This window comes from Patiria miniata, unplaced genomic scaffold, assembly GCF_015706575.1.
Source record: "Patiria miniata isolate m_02_andy unplaced genomic scaffold, ASM1570657v1 HiC_scaffold_13, whole genome shotgun sequence".
In the NCBI taxonomy this organism is placed as follows: domain Eukaryota; kingdom Metazoa; phylum Echinodermata; class Asteroidea; order Valvatida; family Asterinidae; genus Patiria; species Patiria miniata.
Window position 1 is genome coordinate 15,672,626 of NW_024037051.1, and position 17,290 is coordinate 15,689,915.

The window sequence follows — 17,290 nt, forward strand, 5'->3', positions numbered from 1 at the left end:
AGGACTTGATAATGATTAAACACATTTTAGGAAAGAAAATTCACTCAAAATAATGAATCACGCATGCGTGTTACGGGTAAATGGAAAAGCGTGTAAATTGTCAAGAGAGGGCGCCCTAGACCAAAATTGGTCTAGCATGCACATGTGCTGGAGAATTTTCGCCACATATCAGTGGCGGTTTTTAAAAACCTAAAAATTGAGGCTGTACTGGGTAAGTTAAGATTGACAACTTCCAAGCCGTTACTTTGTGACTTTGTTTAAACAGAAATTAAGAACTAAAGACTCTTGCGAACTCATTAAAACCTAGTTTTAAATGTCCTCCGAAATGTTGAAAATGTTTCGTCTGCACGCACATGTAATAAAACACGTGACGATACGGCCTTTCATTTTTGCCTCCGGCTGCCAGCGCAACATGCCCAACGTACGTGCGCATTATTGGTACCGTACCCATGCCGTACCGTTGTTAAATGAATACCTGTACTTTTTTTTTGAAACGTTTAATCTTGTTTTCAGACATGATTTACAAAAACAAAAAGATGAAAAATGATACTTAAACTAAAGTTTTGGTAGAATTGTCAAGGCCAACACAAATTTAACTTTTTGAATAGCAAAATGTGCACTTATATTTGAAATTCCAGTATTGTTGATGTACCCTAACGTGGCGCGGCCCCTAACGTGGCGCACTTTGATTTTTCGCCTGTAGCGCCTAGCTAGAGCAAAAGTTTTAACTGAAATTTCACAGAAAGTGAAATTTCATCAAGTTATAAACACTCCCGTTCATAAATCGCGAATTTATTTACCCGCTACAAAGTTAAAAGAAAAACTTATTTTGGCGTGATTTTCCGATTTCATTTTCAAGTGCAAAGTGAACCCTTTGAAAATGCCCCGAAAAATAAGAAAATAATTTTGTGACAAACATCTGGCTGGGTATGTAAGTAGAGATAAGAATGATTTATCAGAATTTATCAAGTTTTCAGAGATTCTTAAATGTTAATTTGGAATTTTCCGAGATTTATTTAAGTGCGCCACGTTAGGGAACACTCCGCCAAATTGTGCCCAATTTCCGGACGCCACCGTTTTTTAATTTCGGCTTAAATTTTATGAAACCGAAATTGTTCACAAAGGTTAAACAGCAAGCATTAATAAGGTAAAAGTACCAGTATTTCACTGCATAAATTTGAGGTTTGTCAACAAAGAGGTTTGGCAACACTACACAAGGAAATGTGGGTAAGCTTCGAAGTGCGCCACGTTAGGGAACACGACTATATAGGCCCCCCCCCCCCCCCCCCCTAGCCATGGACATGCTTCTACTAGTACTAGTTCTAGGGAAAGATTCCCATATCTGGCCATCCCTTTTCACCCTGTGCACAAACGGTATGAGACTAGTCTGAAAATTTAGAAGTGTTTCTCAGCATGGAGGAAGGAACACAGTAGATAAAATACTTCAATATTTTCCCTGGTAAATTTGATTTATCACTCAGGACATATGCCTATTATTATCACATTCTGATGGCTGATAGGTCACTGAAAGTGAAAGGAAAAATTAGTGATGGCTAGATATGGGAATATTTCTGCTTCTAGTTCTAAACTTAAGTGAAAAGAATGAATTGTGTTCAACTTCAAGAGAGAAAAAAGTTCATAAATTCCATTTGTCTGCTACCTCAGCTGGTTAAGCTTGACTGAAGCCTAAAACAAACGCACAATGTCCAATTTGGAATATTCTGTGGGGCCCAGTATTTCTTTTGTTTTCAATTTTTTCGGCTAACATTTTTCGTTTCCTTTCTTGTCTGTTCATTCAGGCTGCAAGGAAGGAATGCAGTGCAACGCAGACTGCAACATCCACGCAGACAATGAGGACTCTGGATTCTTGAGAGACAAATCTCACTTGCCCGTTTCCAGTTTGCGCTTTGGTGACACTGGTACATTCGATGATGACGAATATGGCTACTACGAGCTTGGCCCACTCAGGTGTAAGTTGTGTAGGCCAATAGAAGCCATTTGTAGTCTAGAGCTCTGAACATTAGCGTATACATTTAAAAGACCAGTCCAACACTTCTTCAGTATATAGGCCTACTACACGAATACAAATAAGGTGTTTAAACAAAACTCAAACAAACAAAAACACAAAAACAAAAAGGAAACAAACCAAAAACAAACAAACAGACATTGAACAAAAAAACACCTCTCAAGAAAAAAAAATTCAAGTAACAATGTCAATGCTCCATTTCACCAATTGGCTTGTTAAAGCCTTTATACTATTTAAATTGTCAAATTTCAACATTTAAACAAGATGGTGCAGAGTGATAGAAAATGCAAATAGGTCAGAGGTTTTTCACTGTCCAACAACTCTCCCCCACCCACAGGCAGATAGCATCTAACGGAAAGAATGTTGCAACCTGACGCTGCTTTTTATGCCCCGCGGCGAAGCCGAAGGGCCATACTGTTTCCGCCTTGTCCTTCCGTGGGTGGGTGGGTGTGTGGGTGGGTGTGAGCTTGTCTTACATACGCAGTGTGGACTTCCGAACAAAAGACGTCCACATAATGTAGGTAGCACCGACGTTGTGTGGACTTGCCCACGTCCACACAGTGTTTCCCCATTTCTGGAAAACAGGTTTAGAGGCATTTTTGGGTTAGGTTTATCTGTAGCAGAATGAAGAGAAACACTAAAGGGAATCATTGAAAAAAAATTGGGTTGTAAGAGTTTTCACAGTTTGAGAAAAATGAGTTTTTCCACTGGTGTTCCTTAACTACACGAAAAGAAAGGAAAGTCCACACTAGGTATGTGAAACAAGTCTGGGTGTGTGTGTGTGTGTGGGTGGGTGGGTGTGTGTCCGGACAAATCTTGTCAGTGCGATAACTTGAGAAATACTTAACATATGAACTTCAAATTTGGTTTGTGTATTGTTCTTGGTAATCCTAAGAAACCTATTGCATTTGGGGCCAAAAGGTCAAGGGTCAATGTCACAGTGGCTAAAACAAAAGAAATTTTGTCAGCGCGATAACTTGAGAATTACTTTACATATGAACTTCAAATTTGGTTTGTGGATTGTCCTTGGCAATCCTAAGAAGCCTATTGCATTTGGGGCCAAAAGGTCAAGGGTCAATGTCACAGTGGCTAAAACAAAAGAAATTTTGTCAGCGCGATAACTTGAAAAAATACTTTACATATGAACTTCAAATTTGGTTTGTGTATTGTTCTTGGTAATCCTAAGAAACCTATTGCATTTGGGGCCAAAAGGTCAAGGGTCAATGTCACAGTGGCTAAAACAAAAGAAATTTTGTCAGCGCGATAACTTGAGAAATACTTTACATATGAACTTCAAATTTGGTTTGTGGATTGTCCTTGGCAATCCTAAGAAGCCTATTGCATTTGGGGCCAAAAGGTCAAGGGTCAATGTCACAGTGGCTAAAACAAAAGAAATTTTGTCAGCGCGATAACTTGAAAAAATACTTTACATATGAACTTCAAATTTGGTTTGTGTATTGTTCTTGGTAATCCTAAGAAGCCTATTGCATTTTGGGCCGAAAGGTCAAGGGTCAAGGTCACAATGGCTGAAACAATAGAAATTTTGTCAGTGCGATAACTTGAGAAATACTTTACATATGAACTTCAAATTTGGTTTGTGGATTGTCCTTGGCAATCCTAAGAAGCCTTTTGCATTTGGGGCCAAAAGGTCAAGGGTCAAGGTCACAGTGGCTAACACAAAAGAAATTTTGTCAGCGTGATAACTTAATTGAGATATACTTTACGTATGAACTTCAAATTTGGTTTGTGGATTGTCCTTGGCAATACTAAGAAGCCTATTGCATTTGGGGCCAAAAGGTCAAGGGTCAAGGTCACAGTGGTTAAAACAAAAGAAATTTTGTCAGCGTGATAACTTGAGAAATACTTTACATATGAACTTCAAATTTGGTTTGTGGATTGTCCTTGGCAATCCTAAGAAGCCTATTGCATTTGGGGCCAAAAGGTCAAGGGTCAAGGTCACAGTGGCTAAAACAATAGAAATCTTGTATTTATTCTGAGATCATAGGGATTCGGGATTAATTCATATAAAACCTACAGAAGACACTAATGCTGTCAATGAACGTTCCATGTGACCAAGGTACATAAGTTGATGTTAAAAGAGTGGTGTTATGTCATGGGAACAGTCACGGTTGTGGGGCATTTGTGTTTGTAAACACACCTGACTTGTTTCTTCATATATCATCTCAATGAAGGTCCGTCAAAGCAAAAATGATAATGAGACATGAATTTGGGACTGAGAAACATTTCCAATTTTGTTAAGAAATACTTAGAAAATGTTCTTGACGCTCCATAGACTTTGTACACAACCACTGAAGTAGCGTCAGGTTGCAACATTCTTTCCCATCTAACACCAGGGCATGCTCCCCTGGATCGGCCAATGCCCTCCCTGCATATAGGGGACATACACATGTAATTTAACCCATAGGCACGGTGGTTTCACGCCCTACAGTGATAAAAGAGTAAAGAGTTAACCAGGTACTAATTAAATATTACCATTTCTCCTTGATTCTTTCTTAGGTAAAGGAGGCCCAGTTCATGGAGAACAAGGTCAGTATTCACTTAAGATTTTTGTTACATTTTGTAGTGTGGAGTGTCATGGCTAGTGGTTAAGAGTATCGCACCGGACTCATGCTATGGTGTTTCAATGGCAGCAGAATGTGGGTTTGAGCCCGGGTCTGGACACTTATGCCCTCAAGCAAGGCACTTAACCATTATTGCTTCGTCCTTCGGATGTGACGTAAAGCCGTAGATCCCGCGTGTTGTGTAATGCAATGCACGTAAAAAGAACCCAGTAACACTTATCGCAAAGAGAAGGGGTTTGCCCCGGTGTTTCTGGCCTCCAGTTAAAACTCCCATGTGGAGTATTTAGGAGAACCAACCGAGTACCAAGTGCCAAGTTAGGTTCTAGAGGTCCTTCTCAATAGTTTATGGTCACTCAGTGAAGAATAAAGGAAGTACTAAAATAAAAAAATTTAAAAAAAAGATATTCGAATCAACGTGACAGTGTGTTGGCCAAGTATTCACAAAGATGCCATTATTTTGATTATGGGTAGGACTCTGACTACATGGAAACGCCTTCTAATAATTTTTTTTAATGTATTTGTAAGAGGACTCAATTAGACTCTGATTATGCTGTGGCTGTAACATGTGGTAGTCAAAGAGTCATGTAAATTGCATCAAATTCATTACCTTTGCTTTAACTGCAGAAATCCCGCTCATTGAGACCAACACCGAATACCATTACCGCTACGACCTTCCTCCCTTGGATAATGGCGATTTCCGGGTGGAGTTTGAAGTTCGTGCCCACAACGACGTTTTTCTGGGATTCTCAGAAACAAAGGGGGAGCAGAGTGACTTGGTCGAACTCAGTAAGTGCAGAATGAGCCCAGACACTGTCAATGCTGTCTTTAGCCATGCTGTGTTTCGGCAACCAGCCGAAACAGCCTTTGTTTTCGTTAAGATTTTTTCTTCTCCTTTTTTCCTTTAAATTCAGTCATTTCGGCCCATAGCATTTGTACACATTTTTTTTGTTCCCGGCACTAAGTGTGTACATTTATACTTGGCGCACACTTAGACCATGTGTGCCGAACATTGACGTCATCATGAGTCACGTGACATCACAAAATAGGTGCATATTTTGAAGGATTATATCTCCAGAACTACTGGTCTGAAGTTGGTATGTACCTAGACCGGGATGTGTTATAGATGAAACTTGAAGTGACGTCACGATGACGTCAATTTTTTACATCATCATGGGTCACGTGTCGTCATCACAAAGTGTATATTTTGAAGTCCTATATCTACAGAACTGTAAGTCGGATTGGGTTGAAACTCGGTATGTAGGTAGACTCATGCGATTTTATATGAATTTTATGAAGTTTTGGATCTTTAAGCCATATCTCACGAACGCAAGATGCTCCATTCAAAATTCTTGTTATTTTGTGTTTGTTAGGTAATAGGTATATGCACACAATTTTGGAAAATGTGTTACGCCATTATGACGTCATCAAAAATGTGATTTTTTTTTAAACACTTATAAGGGAAGGTCCGATTGCCATGAAAATTGGTGGGGAGGTAGATAATGGTACTGGTATGCAAATTAAGACCAACGTGACATCACAATGACTTCATCGGTTGATTGTTAATGATGTTTTTAATATTTTAAATTTTATTCTGCTTCCAAAATGTGTACACTTCCTTTCATCGGTTTGACTTCAAACTTGGTACAATGACAAAATGTTACTAATAAGTAAGCATAATGTGAATAAGCCCTTTGTTCTGTTGCAACAGACATAGTATCTCTAGTTTTCTTATTTTTTTTTCAGACATGGGTGGATGGGGAAACAGCAAAACAGTGTTCCGCAAGTGTAAGCAGTGCACGCCCCAAGCCATCTGGAAAGAGAACAACGTAGTCAGCTGGGAGGAATCAAAAGGGTGGGAACTTAGGACAAGCTGTCCAATGTCTAAATTGTCTTTGTTTTTTTTTCTCTGAATTTATTTTGTGCTTGAAATTTTGGGTTCAAGGATTGACTGTTACTGATGATTTTACCAATGTGGAGCGTGGCATTCTGAAAAAAAATAATTCGAAACGAGATTTTCAAATTTTCTAGCGTAAAGTTATCCGTTTTATCATTGATGTAAATCTAAACAAAAGGATAGGTTTGAAATGTTGAACATCTTTGCAAAAGACTCATTATCAAAAAGAAAACCCATTCAATAAATTATCTCAACCCAGCACAGAAGTACATGCGTTAAGTCAGAATTCATTTTTAAAGAAATAAAAGAAGATCCTTGTGATCATGATTTAAAGCTACAGTCCATCATTTGCAGCTATCCAAAAAGTAACTGACGTAATAATTGTTGAAAAGCATACTTGGTTGAAAGATAGTAATGGCACTTAACACCCTGTGCAATTATTCTTTATGGCATGCTGTCATTTTGAAGAAGTCAACGAAAGAAGGCCTTTCCAACGATGCGTCTAAAGACATCGTTGGAAATTTCCGTTTGTATTTCTTTTATTCGGCAAAGTGCGCGCAAGCTTTGACACGACGCACACGCGTGCGCGGTTGCTATAATTTGTCGGATCAGTGCGCGACATCACAGAGCTGCAATCGGCCCAGTGAGAACATGTCTCGGACGCTGAATTCAGGCCCAATTCAAAACATGATTCAGCAACTTTTGATTTGAAATCGAGATCCTACAATGTTGTTTTTCTCGAAATGTACAGCTGAAGCTGAGCTGAAACTTCATCAGGTCAGTTGTTCAGCACCCTTCTTTAGATTTTGAGAACTTTGATTGCTTTAAACGAACAAAATGCACAAATTACAAATGATAGACTGTACCTTTAGTACTTCCTGCAAATACCTTTAGAGTGTCCATAAATGCTGCAAATACTATGATTGGTTGTGCTTGAATTTGTTTATACAGATACTGGGTGGACTGGAGCGATGGCTGTTTCCGTCTTGGACGTGCTGGGGCGAGTCAGTCACTCTCCTGGTGCCCACCAAGAATAAAAAACTGGAAATATGTGGCTTTCACGACCGGATATGGCAGTAGGGGAAAGTTTTGGTTCAACAGCTTCCATTCCAAAGGTAATCCTTGGGTCAAAGGTGACGGCTTTCTATCCATTTGGGTTTTACAACATTTTAACTTGATTCGGAAGTACAAGACTAGGCTGCTTTCTTTGCAACTTTTGAAAACGTTTTCTCTTAACGTACAGTTCAACACTTCTGCCAGCATGAAACTGCCTACGTCAACTGTGGCAGCAAGTACGTCAACATCATCAATGCCAACTACGGGCGAAGCAGCACCGACGTCTGCCCTGGTGATTCCATGCGCTCAACCGAGTGTTTCTCACCCAAATCCCGGAGTGTCATCGGCAAGCTTTGCCATGGGGCTCACTCATGCCGCGTGGAAGTGAACAACGGTGTGTTCGGAGATCCTTGCTCTGGAACTTTCAAATACTTGAAGGTGCATTTTCTTTTTAAACTAGATATATTTTTTGTTTTCCCTTAGTTGTCCATTACTGCACTGTCCGACACTGCAGAACACTAAAACCGTGGTATGTGGGGTGGTTTTCAACTGCCCTGTAGGGCCTAAAAGCAGTTTTATTTACTCACACATATTTTGTATTACAGTGTACTTCTTCAATGTTTGGTTGGTTCGAATCTGATGTATAGAGCAGCGGGTACCGTATTAACTATTCATAAGATGGAATTGTTGCGTCGGGGTGATGTAAATCAAATTTGGTTTTGCACTTCACCAGCCAACCGATCCCATTAGCTCGGTGGTCGAGTGGTAAGACATCTGCACTAGAAAGCAGGTGGTCATGGGTTCAAGTCCCACCCGAGTGATTTTTTCCAACTTTCACTGGGGAGGTAACACACTGAGTATACACTGTTTATATGTCGGTGAAGGGCAAAATATAATTTCATTGTACCTCTTGAGGAATCTACACTGGGGGGAGGCCGCTCTTGCCACCTATCCCCCAATATTTCCACTGCCCCAGGGGGAGGGAGGCGATTCTCCAGCAAACACAACTATTTCTAGGTTTAGAAAGACAATTGGGGTAAAGTGGTTTGCTCAAGTACACAACAAACGAACAGGGAGCTAGAGTTAAAACCCCAGACACTATGATCACATATCACAAACCTTTTACCATTTCCTACCTTAAAAATGTTTGAGTTAATTCCTAGTTGTATTTAACACGCCCTGTCCCACAGGTGAAATACCAGTGCTTGCCAGAAAAGCAAGAGAAGTACTTCATCCCTGACGCCTGCCTAGAGCATCAGTGCAACACCCGGGGTGGGGAATGCGTCCCTGTCAGCGGCTCGGAGTACCGGTGTGCATGCAGGGCCGGGTTCCATGGCGAACATTGCGAACACGGTGAGAGTACCTTGCCATCATAAAAAATTATCAGTCACTCCTTCCTAATGTGGTGCGGCGACGCGGCTTTTTTTTTTTTTACCTGATTTTTTTGCTTCAAATGTCGGCTGATGACTGCAAATGGTGCCCGACTAAACTTAGTGCAAATATATGGGAGTCCAGAGAGGCCACATAAAGCTTATTGTCGACCATAACCCAATCTAAAAACACGTTAAAATTGTGCAGCAGCAGGATTCCAGTTAAACGAGTGAGTTTGGCGGTTTTGAGACATCATCTTTCATTGAAAAAAACCTTTTTCATTTTGCCGACGTGCATGGCTACGGCGACGCGCGCGCATACCAGAAACCGGAGCCTTTTTTTGTGGCCTTAGTCAACTAGCCCAGTGGGCTACTGAAAATAATGGTAACGTTTTAAAAGTGTTTAACGACTGTGCTTTCAGAGTATGCCCTATGCCGTGCTTGGGGAGATCCCCATTACACTCAGTTCAGCGGCCGGTGCTTCAACTACCAGGGCAAGTGCAAGTACATCCTGGCACAGCCCTGTGTGGAAGATGCCGACAGGTGGGTTCGACATTGCCTATCTGTTTGTTAGTTTGTTCCTTTGTCTGTTCATATGAATTCCTTTGGGGAACTCACCCACCGGGCCAGTTTTTATGTGCAACCTCTATGAGAGAACGCGGCGAAAAAAATCATTGAAAACAGGCCTTTTTTCACATCTGTCGCCACCACTTCATTATTCGACAGGGTATACCTTAGATCTCACTACAGTGTGACCCTGACAATATACTCTTTCAGAAAATGAAAGAAAAACTGAATAAAACACTGAGTTTCACTCGCGAATTGATGTTAAACATTGCATTTTCAGTCAAAAATCTCCCTGTTTTGTGTGTAAACCGAGCGTTCAGCCAAGAACTGGTCCATTAACATCATCATAACGTTAAATAGCCCCACCTGGGAGCTTAGATCTCTCGAGTCATTTTTCTTCGTCTCGTCAGCTTTCCAACAATATAACCCTTATTGTGATTGGTTAAAGTTTAGGCTCGCGTGTATTCATTTACTAAAGAATTGTACATCTAAACTCCAATAAAATTTGCCGTTGCTCAATGGCTCAGTGCGTAGGGTCTGTTTATTGTACACGTGCTAGGCAGCGCTACTGTATATACACAGAGCCCGGGAGCTCTTATCTCTATGTGTCCAAGGTCATCTGGCTGTGCGCTTTGGCCAGTTTACATGGGGTCCTTTTGACCACAAAGGATTTGATATGTATGCGTTGCTCAGTTTGCGTCATTTTTTCTTTGTATGCTGTGTTTGTGTCATTTGATGTTGGTTGTTGTGTTTATTACATCCCTGTAACCCTAATTTCATTCTCACACTTCTTCAGTCAGTTTCGTCACTGATCCTGGAACACAGTTGTCATTGCGTCACTTTCTTGTCATTATATTCATTAGGACTTTCAAGATCGTTGGCGTTAACGTGGCACCCGAATGGAACAAGAAAGTTTCCTTCAATCGACAGCTGGAGGTCCAGATTGGCGGAACGGTAAAGCACAGAAACGAAGAGAAAACCAACCTTGCCATGTCCAGCCCAACTGAGATTCACCATCAGTAACCTTTACTACAGTTATAATGTCCATGTTGGCTCAGCACATGACTATGCCCTCAGTGTGAAAAAAAATGCAAAACTTTACTGTCGCTGCCTTATTCCCATTGTACGGGTTTGCACATGTCGAGAGAGTGTGTTGTTGGCATTTTATGCCAATGCTGTAAATGGTCCATTCCATTTGACAAAAAAAAGATACATTTTACCATATTCCATCTCATCACTGGCACACCATTCAAGTAAAAGGTCCCTGTGCGTTCGGTACCACATTTTGAGGCTGTGATGCTTGTAATTCCGAAGATTTCATAAACTATAAACTTTCAGCTGGGTCCACTTCTGCATGGATTTGGCCATACCCATCATGTTAGAGATTGGCAATTCAGTTGTAACAAACTGACTTTTAGAGTAAACAAAAATGTAATCTTACATTGGTCTTCCAGGAAGTCTTCCTCCTGCAGAACAAGCAAGTTGTCATCAACAACAACATCAACAATGTGCCTTGCTCCGCAGGCGAAGACGTCAATATCGACATGGATGGCAAATATGTGGTGAGTAAAAGGGACAGTTTTCAGAGAGCTGCTAAGCTGGGTCTCAGTACAGAAGAATTTGTTTTTGCAAATACAGGTCTGCTAGTGAGTATAGACAGTGTTCGGATTTAATTTTCGCTATCTTTCTTCTTAAAGGTGGTTAGCAGTGAAAAGTATGGAATGAAGATCATGTGGGATGGAAGGCAGACCTACAAGATCTTTGTGGACCGGACCCTGTACGGAGAGAACATGTGCGGCCTCTGCGGCAGCATTAAACCTCACAAAGATGGCATTTTCATCATGAGGAATGGAACAGAGGTATAAACACACAGTATTTACTTTGGTTCGTTGGAGATACTTGATGTTTGAAATCGGTATAAAACCTCACTGCAGCATGAAACCTCACAAAGATGGCATTTTCATCATGAGGAACGGAACAGAGGTAAACGCACAGTATTTACTTTGGTTCATTTGAGATACTTGAGGTTTGAAATCGGTATATGGCTTCATCTGGCCTGAAGAAACCTGTCAAGAGAAGGCAATACAAAAATGTTTGAGATAACCCTAAGTAAATATTGCATGGAAACCTACTCAATCAGGTAATGACTGAAAATCCAATCCACATATTTATCCGATGGGAATCGAACCTGAGCCACAGAGTTGGAAGGTGAGGAAAGTACCACACTGATGATCATTTATTTTCCTCTTTTTTTTTGTAGACGAGCAAAATCAACGATTTCGGTGACTCCTGGACTGCCAACCCTTTTGAATGTCCCAGTTGTGATGATTGTGTTGATCTGGACTACTGCAACAGTGATGACGGCCTCCTTCAAAGAGTCAAGGATGCATGCGAGCCTATCCAAAACCCTGATGGTACGTTATTCAGATTTTAAAGAATGCCTTTGAAACCTGGAATCCTGAGGTTTTACATATCAATGTGTATGCAGAACAAAAGTGATGGGTATTTTAAGGGTTGCTCTCAGACAAATACAAACATATGTCATAGACGCTACATTGCTATGGCCCTTAGCGACCCTGAAACTCTCTTCTGCTGATTATTTCATGTATTTTTCATTTTCCCCCAATCTCACCCCTGAAGAATTTATTAAAAAAAACTCAGGTACTTACAAAACAGACAAACATTACAAGAGTCTATCCGTAAAATTGGGTTGTTGTAATAAAAATGCTGCCTACAGTAACAAAGTTTTAAGTTACATTTGAATATACTGTGACAGTATATGATTATTTCCGAACCCATTTTAGGTGTGTTCGCAGTGGGTCACAAGCAGTTTGACCCGCAAGAGATGTACAGGACCTGCATCTACGACTTGTGCTCCCGCAGGAGTTTTGACGACGAGATACGCTGCAACATGCTGACAGAGTACGCCAACCGCATCCTGGTGGAGAACAGGCTGGAGTACCTCCAGCAAGGGAATGCGATCATCGGCTGGCGTGAGAAGCTCAGCTGCCGTAAGTAGTCTGGGCGTCAACAGACCCCTCCCTACCTACCCTATTCTGACAGCCCCTGCCCTAATTTTTTTCTATGGACAAAATGGTAAAACCCCAAAAAACCATCAATTTCTACCTTTTACCCTTGGAACACGCTGACGCCTCCATATGATCGTGCACAAAACAAAATTGGCACAAAAAAATTCCCTACCTACCGACCGTATTATCAAATGCCATGTAATTGGAAGCAGAAGTATTTTTTTTTGGCCTTATGTCATCGTAATTTTGTTTTTCGTACAGGGTTTTTTGGGTATAACACCAATCGGACCATTGTGTTCTATTAATGTTCATTGCCACCGCATCCTGGTTTCTGTGTGTCTGATTGTTTATGGTGGATTTGGCTCACACGTCCACATGAGAAACAAGAAAATTACAAAATGAAATTCATTTGTCCCACCCAGCGTTCGAATGTCCTCAAGGCTCCATATACACCATCTGCGCCAGCGCCTGCCAAGCTACCTGCTACCAACCGATGGCTGCTGCCATCTGCCAGTTGAGCTGTGTGGAGGGCTGCGAAACTGCTAGCGGATACGTCATGGAGAACAGCGTGCCAATTCTAGAGACCAAATGCGGCTGTCGCTACGGTGACCTCTACTATCATGTAAATCATTTTGTTCTTCCACCTTAAGTGTTATTTTCCTATGATGTGGTTTTGGGGGAGAGAGATTTGAAATGACTGGTTATTTTGACTGCAGGTCAGATTGGGTTGAAAGTTGGTGTGTACCTAGACCGGGATGTGTTATGGATGAAAAATGAAGTGACTTCATGATGACGTCATCATGGGTCACGTGACGTCATGTTTAAGATTAATAGATTTAATCTTTGAAACCAACATAATATCAACCATAAGAGATCTGAACATGACTTTTACGGGAATCGATAGAATAATCCAGGGTCTTCGTTTTCGATATTACATGCAAAATCATGTGACCCTTCCTTCTGGTTGAAACTTGAAGTGCCTTGTAATTTAAAATTGTGAACTTGCTTTCAGAGATGTATTCTCTGGCTAAGTTGTTCTTTACAAAAATATTAATAGTGACGTCATAAAATGTGAGAGAATGTGTCCCGGATGCTGATTTTAGGCGCAATTCAAAACATGACTCGGCACCTCAGTTTTGAACTGAAATTGAGGTCTTCGAATATTGTTTTCTTGGAATACTATACAGCATTTGCTAAGCTAAAACTTCATCATATTAGTTGACAAGCACCATTCTTCAGATTTTGAGCACTTTTGTTAACTTCAATCAAATGACAAATGATACACTCTACCTTTAATAACATGGACAGGATTCTGTGCGAGGGTGATCCTGGAATAAATCTCGGACAAATTTCACTGAGCTGTCGAGGAAAAATCTACTTAGGAAAAATATTTGCTGAACAAAAACAGCTCTAGGCTAAAATCTCGTGAAATATGTACATTGCTTGAAAGCAATCTCAGCTGACTCGTGCGTAGCACATAACCTTGCTGCGCAGTATTTCTGCGTAGAACCTCCATGAAATTGGGCCCATTACTTAGCCTTCAATTATTATTTTTTTTTGCAGACTAACCAGCAGTGGATCAACCATGATTGTACTATGTCCTGTGTCTGTGAGGCTGGCGGCCAGGCCAACTGCCACCCGGTGAAATGCGCCGAGCACGCCTTCTGCGGCTCCATGAACCAAGTCCATGGATGCCACTGCGATTCCAATTACGTTGGTGAAGGCTGCTCGAGGTGCCAACGTAAGTGAATGCAGTTTGAGGACGTAAAATACCCAAATATAAAAATGAAGAGATAATGGTTCAGCTGTACTGTTTGTTTTAGTTTACTCTGCAGAGTAAGTCTTCTTATTTTTTGGTGGGGAGGGGGGGGAGGGGAGGTTGGAGAAAAGAGGAAAATGCCCCTTTGTCCCTCTATTCATGATCCTTCATATGAATTGTGTTTCTGTTCCTTAATTGATCATGTTATCCAGCGGTATGCCCGTCCAGCATGGGCAACGAGATCAAGTTGCGGGCCAGCGTGGATGAGGGTCAACACGCCATCATTGATTTCAGCCGTCCCATCGCCTGCGAGGGCTACATCCGCTCCTTCAGCATCAAGCGTAACGCCGACTCCATGGAGCCTGTCACGCTCATTGTCTGGCGTCAGCACGCGAACGACGAAAGCAAGTTTCTCATCGTGGGCAGCGCACGGCTCTCCATCGCAGATGACAGCTTGGACCTGTGCGAGTGCGACAACTCCAAGATTCCCGTCCGCGCTGGCGACTACATCGGTTTCATATCGGCCGGTGGCACTGTCTACTATGATGATGAGAGTGATCCTGCAGCAGGTGTAGTCTATGCGGCAGACTACTTCGACTCTATCGAACCCATGACTGAGGTCCAGTTTTCTCGAATAGACGGGAAGAGGGCATACTCCATAAATGTCGTCCTAGAATGTAAGTTATGATAATAATGTATATTCTCATGCATCTAAGTTGTAGTTAATGAATTATCAAACGAATCAACTTCTGGAACTTAAAGGTAATATACAACATTTGCTTTTTCTGATATTTTCAGAAATGGATGGATTTGGCGGTTAGTATTTTATAGCAAATGTTGTTACACTGACCTGATTAAAGTTTTGTGCTCACCCAAGTCACACATTTTCTTTTCCTCCTCTTCTTCCTAACTGCAGCATCTGATGGAAAACATGTGGAGGCATGTAAGTATTTCTCTGTAATGTGGTCAGTATGCAACCAATATTCAAATTATGCAAGCATCCCAGAAAACTATATATATGAACTGAAAACTAAAGTATATGAACTGAAATATTGCATATGGCTGTCCTTCGCATAATATACATGCTTTGTGGTAGGTTTCTTTCTCGACTACATCACAACGCTGCCATAGACAGTTTTGACATTGTCTTTCAAAAAGTGAATTATTAAAGTCATCGCAATATCATCTCTAATTACTGTGTGTTTTTCTCATTGAACGTGAAAACTTCAGTCATGTAGATAGGCAGGAGAGAGTGGAAAGCTTCCCTCGTTCAACATTTGCGACGCAAATGGCATTGCAGACAGTGTTTGAGTGATATATAAATAATGTCACATCAGATTTTTTTCAATTTTGACACATGACTGTTTTTGACGAATCTAAGACGCCGTGTTTGATATATCGATCCTACTTGTCTTTGAAACAGTCATGTTCAACAGCTACCTCGGCGTGCAGTCTCGTAATATCCCCGACAGTGCAATGACTGCATCGTCCGCCCACGGAGACTACGTGTCCCACCAAGGCCGTCTGGACAACACGGAGTACGGCGCCTGCTCCTGGACGGCCGCCTCCGCGGACAAGGACCAGTGGCTGCAGGTGGACCTGGGCCAGGAGACGTTGGTCATCGGCGTGGTCAGCCAGGGGCATTGTGGGATTGCCGACAAGGACCGATCCCCCATGGGCTGCGTCAAGCAGTTCAACGTGCAGTACAGCAGCGACGGCCAGAACTTTGAGTACGTGACGGACGACCAGGGCAATGCTGATGTAAGTGCAGGTCGTTTGTAAAGCCCATACTTTGGTTTTACGTAAAGCCCATATCGTCGCAGAGCTGACAAACCGACGAATAAGCGAAAAGCTTGTTTGGAGTAATTTGCGTTTGAAGTTGGACACTTTTCTGGGCGCCGTATTTTACCCTTAATGTTTCGATAGAAACCCTTTTTGTATATATTCTGAATAAAATAGGAAACTAAGTATCCATCAGGTCACTTATTTAATCAGAGAAGTTGTGTGATATGATTTTATTTGATCGTAAACGTATTCGTCAGTTTGTCAAATTATGTTAATCCCCAATATCCGGTTGTTCTTCACACTGTTTGTATGCTATTCGTCAGTTTGTCGGAGCGCGCGCGCCGCTCGCGCCAATCCGACAAACTGACGAGTAACATTCGTTGGTACTTTGAACGCACACCTTACATAAGCTGGTTACCAGCGAAATTTCGTATTCGTCACTATGTCAAATTATGGATTTGTTTTTGTGAGTAATTCGCCACAAGAGGGGCTCTGAATCTCAAAATCCAGACAAAAATTAAGAATTTTGGCATAAATACTTGAAAGAGCAACCTTCATAAACCCTAAAAATAACAAAAATTCGAAATCGCCAAAATGGTCGATTCGCCGGTTTGTCAGCTCTGCGACGATATGTGACCCACTCCACAAAAAAGGGTGTAATGTCGCACAAATACAAGTGAAATTGAGTTATTTATATGGTTGGAAAGACCACAATGTAAGCTTTCCTTTAGTATATAAAATCATCCAGTCTATTTATTTAATTCGTATTTCAAATGGGTAGCAGTGGAATCCACTGGTCTCCCATGGGGCCCAGTAAAGAGAAGACATTATGAAGAAATTACACTTTTAGTTGTGGGAAGAAAAACCCAGAAGAGTCAAGAAGACTCAGTCTGCATAATGACCAAGGCAGGAATTGAACCCGGGCCACTGGTTCACAGATTTTGTATATTAAAGTATAAACTGACAGTTTTTTCTTCATATTTTTGTGAACGCCAGGTCTTCGAAAGCAGATGCAGATGCCAGAGGCATGTCAGGAATTTCTTCAGAAACGCCTTGATGACCCGATTCATTCGATTCCGACCGTTGCTATGGAAACACGCCATCAGCATGCGAGTGGATCTCATTGGACGAGACAGTAAGTAATCTTTTCTTGCATGTTGATCGCTTTTGTTGAAAGCCTGCATAATGTTTGCGTTTATCGGAAGTATTTGAAGACTTTATT

The 17,290-nt window shown here is 41.4% G+C and overlaps 1 protein-coding gene across 2 annotated transcripts in view; it reads left to right on the plus strand.

Moving 5' to 3' along the window:
• The first annotated feature begins 141 nt into the window (after nucleotides 1-141).
• The window catches only part of LOC119721398, a 63,673-nt gene continuing 46,524 nt past the window's right edge, over nucleotides 142-17,290 (plus strand). The window contains exons 1-20 of one of the 2 annotated variants that reach the window (XM_038191465.1): nucleotides 142-211; nucleotides 1,800-1,970; nucleotides 4,544-4,573; nucleotides 5,233-5,394; nucleotides 6,352-6,460; nucleotides 7,454-7,617; nucleotides 7,746-7,996; nucleotides 8,749-8,911; nucleotides 9,351-9,471; nucleotides 10,359-10,449; nucleotides 10,950-11,057; nucleotides 11,193-11,354; nucleotides 11,756-11,909; nucleotides 12,300-12,506; nucleotides 12,947-13,146; nucleotides 14,088-14,265; nucleotides 14,496-14,960; nucleotides 15,200-15,226; nucleotides 15,707-16,044; nucleotides 17,065-17,203. In XM_038191465.1, coding sequence (XP_038047393.1) covers nucleotides 1,814-1,970; nucleotides 4,544-4,573; nucleotides 5,233-5,394; nucleotides 6,352-6,460; nucleotides 7,454-7,617; nucleotides 7,746-7,996; nucleotides 8,749-8,911; nucleotides 9,351-9,471; nucleotides 10,359-10,449; nucleotides 10,950-11,057; nucleotides 11,193-11,354; nucleotides 11,756-11,909; nucleotides 12,300-12,506; nucleotides 12,947-13,146; nucleotides 14,088-14,265; nucleotides 14,496-14,960; nucleotides 15,200-15,226; nucleotides 15,707-16,044; nucleotides 17,065-17,203 — 3,226 coding nt within the window. In that variant the 5' untranslated portion in view covers nucleotides 142-211; nucleotides 1,800-1,813. Of the gene's footprint in view, nucleotides 212-1,799; nucleotides 1,971-4,543; nucleotides 4,574-5,232; nucleotides 5,395-6,351; nucleotides 6,461-7,453; nucleotides 7,618-7,745; nucleotides 7,997-8,748; nucleotides 8,912-9,350; nucleotides 9,472-10,358; nucleotides 10,450-10,949; nucleotides 11,058-11,192; nucleotides 11,355-11,374; nucleotides 11,479-11,755; nucleotides 11,910-12,299; nucleotides 12,507-12,946; nucleotides 13,147-14,087; nucleotides 14,266-14,495; nucleotides 14,961-15,199; nucleotides 15,227-15,706; nucleotides 16,045-17,064; nucleotides 17,204-17,290 lie in introns of those variants that run through there. The other variant, XM_038191466.1, reaches the window with a different exon arrangement.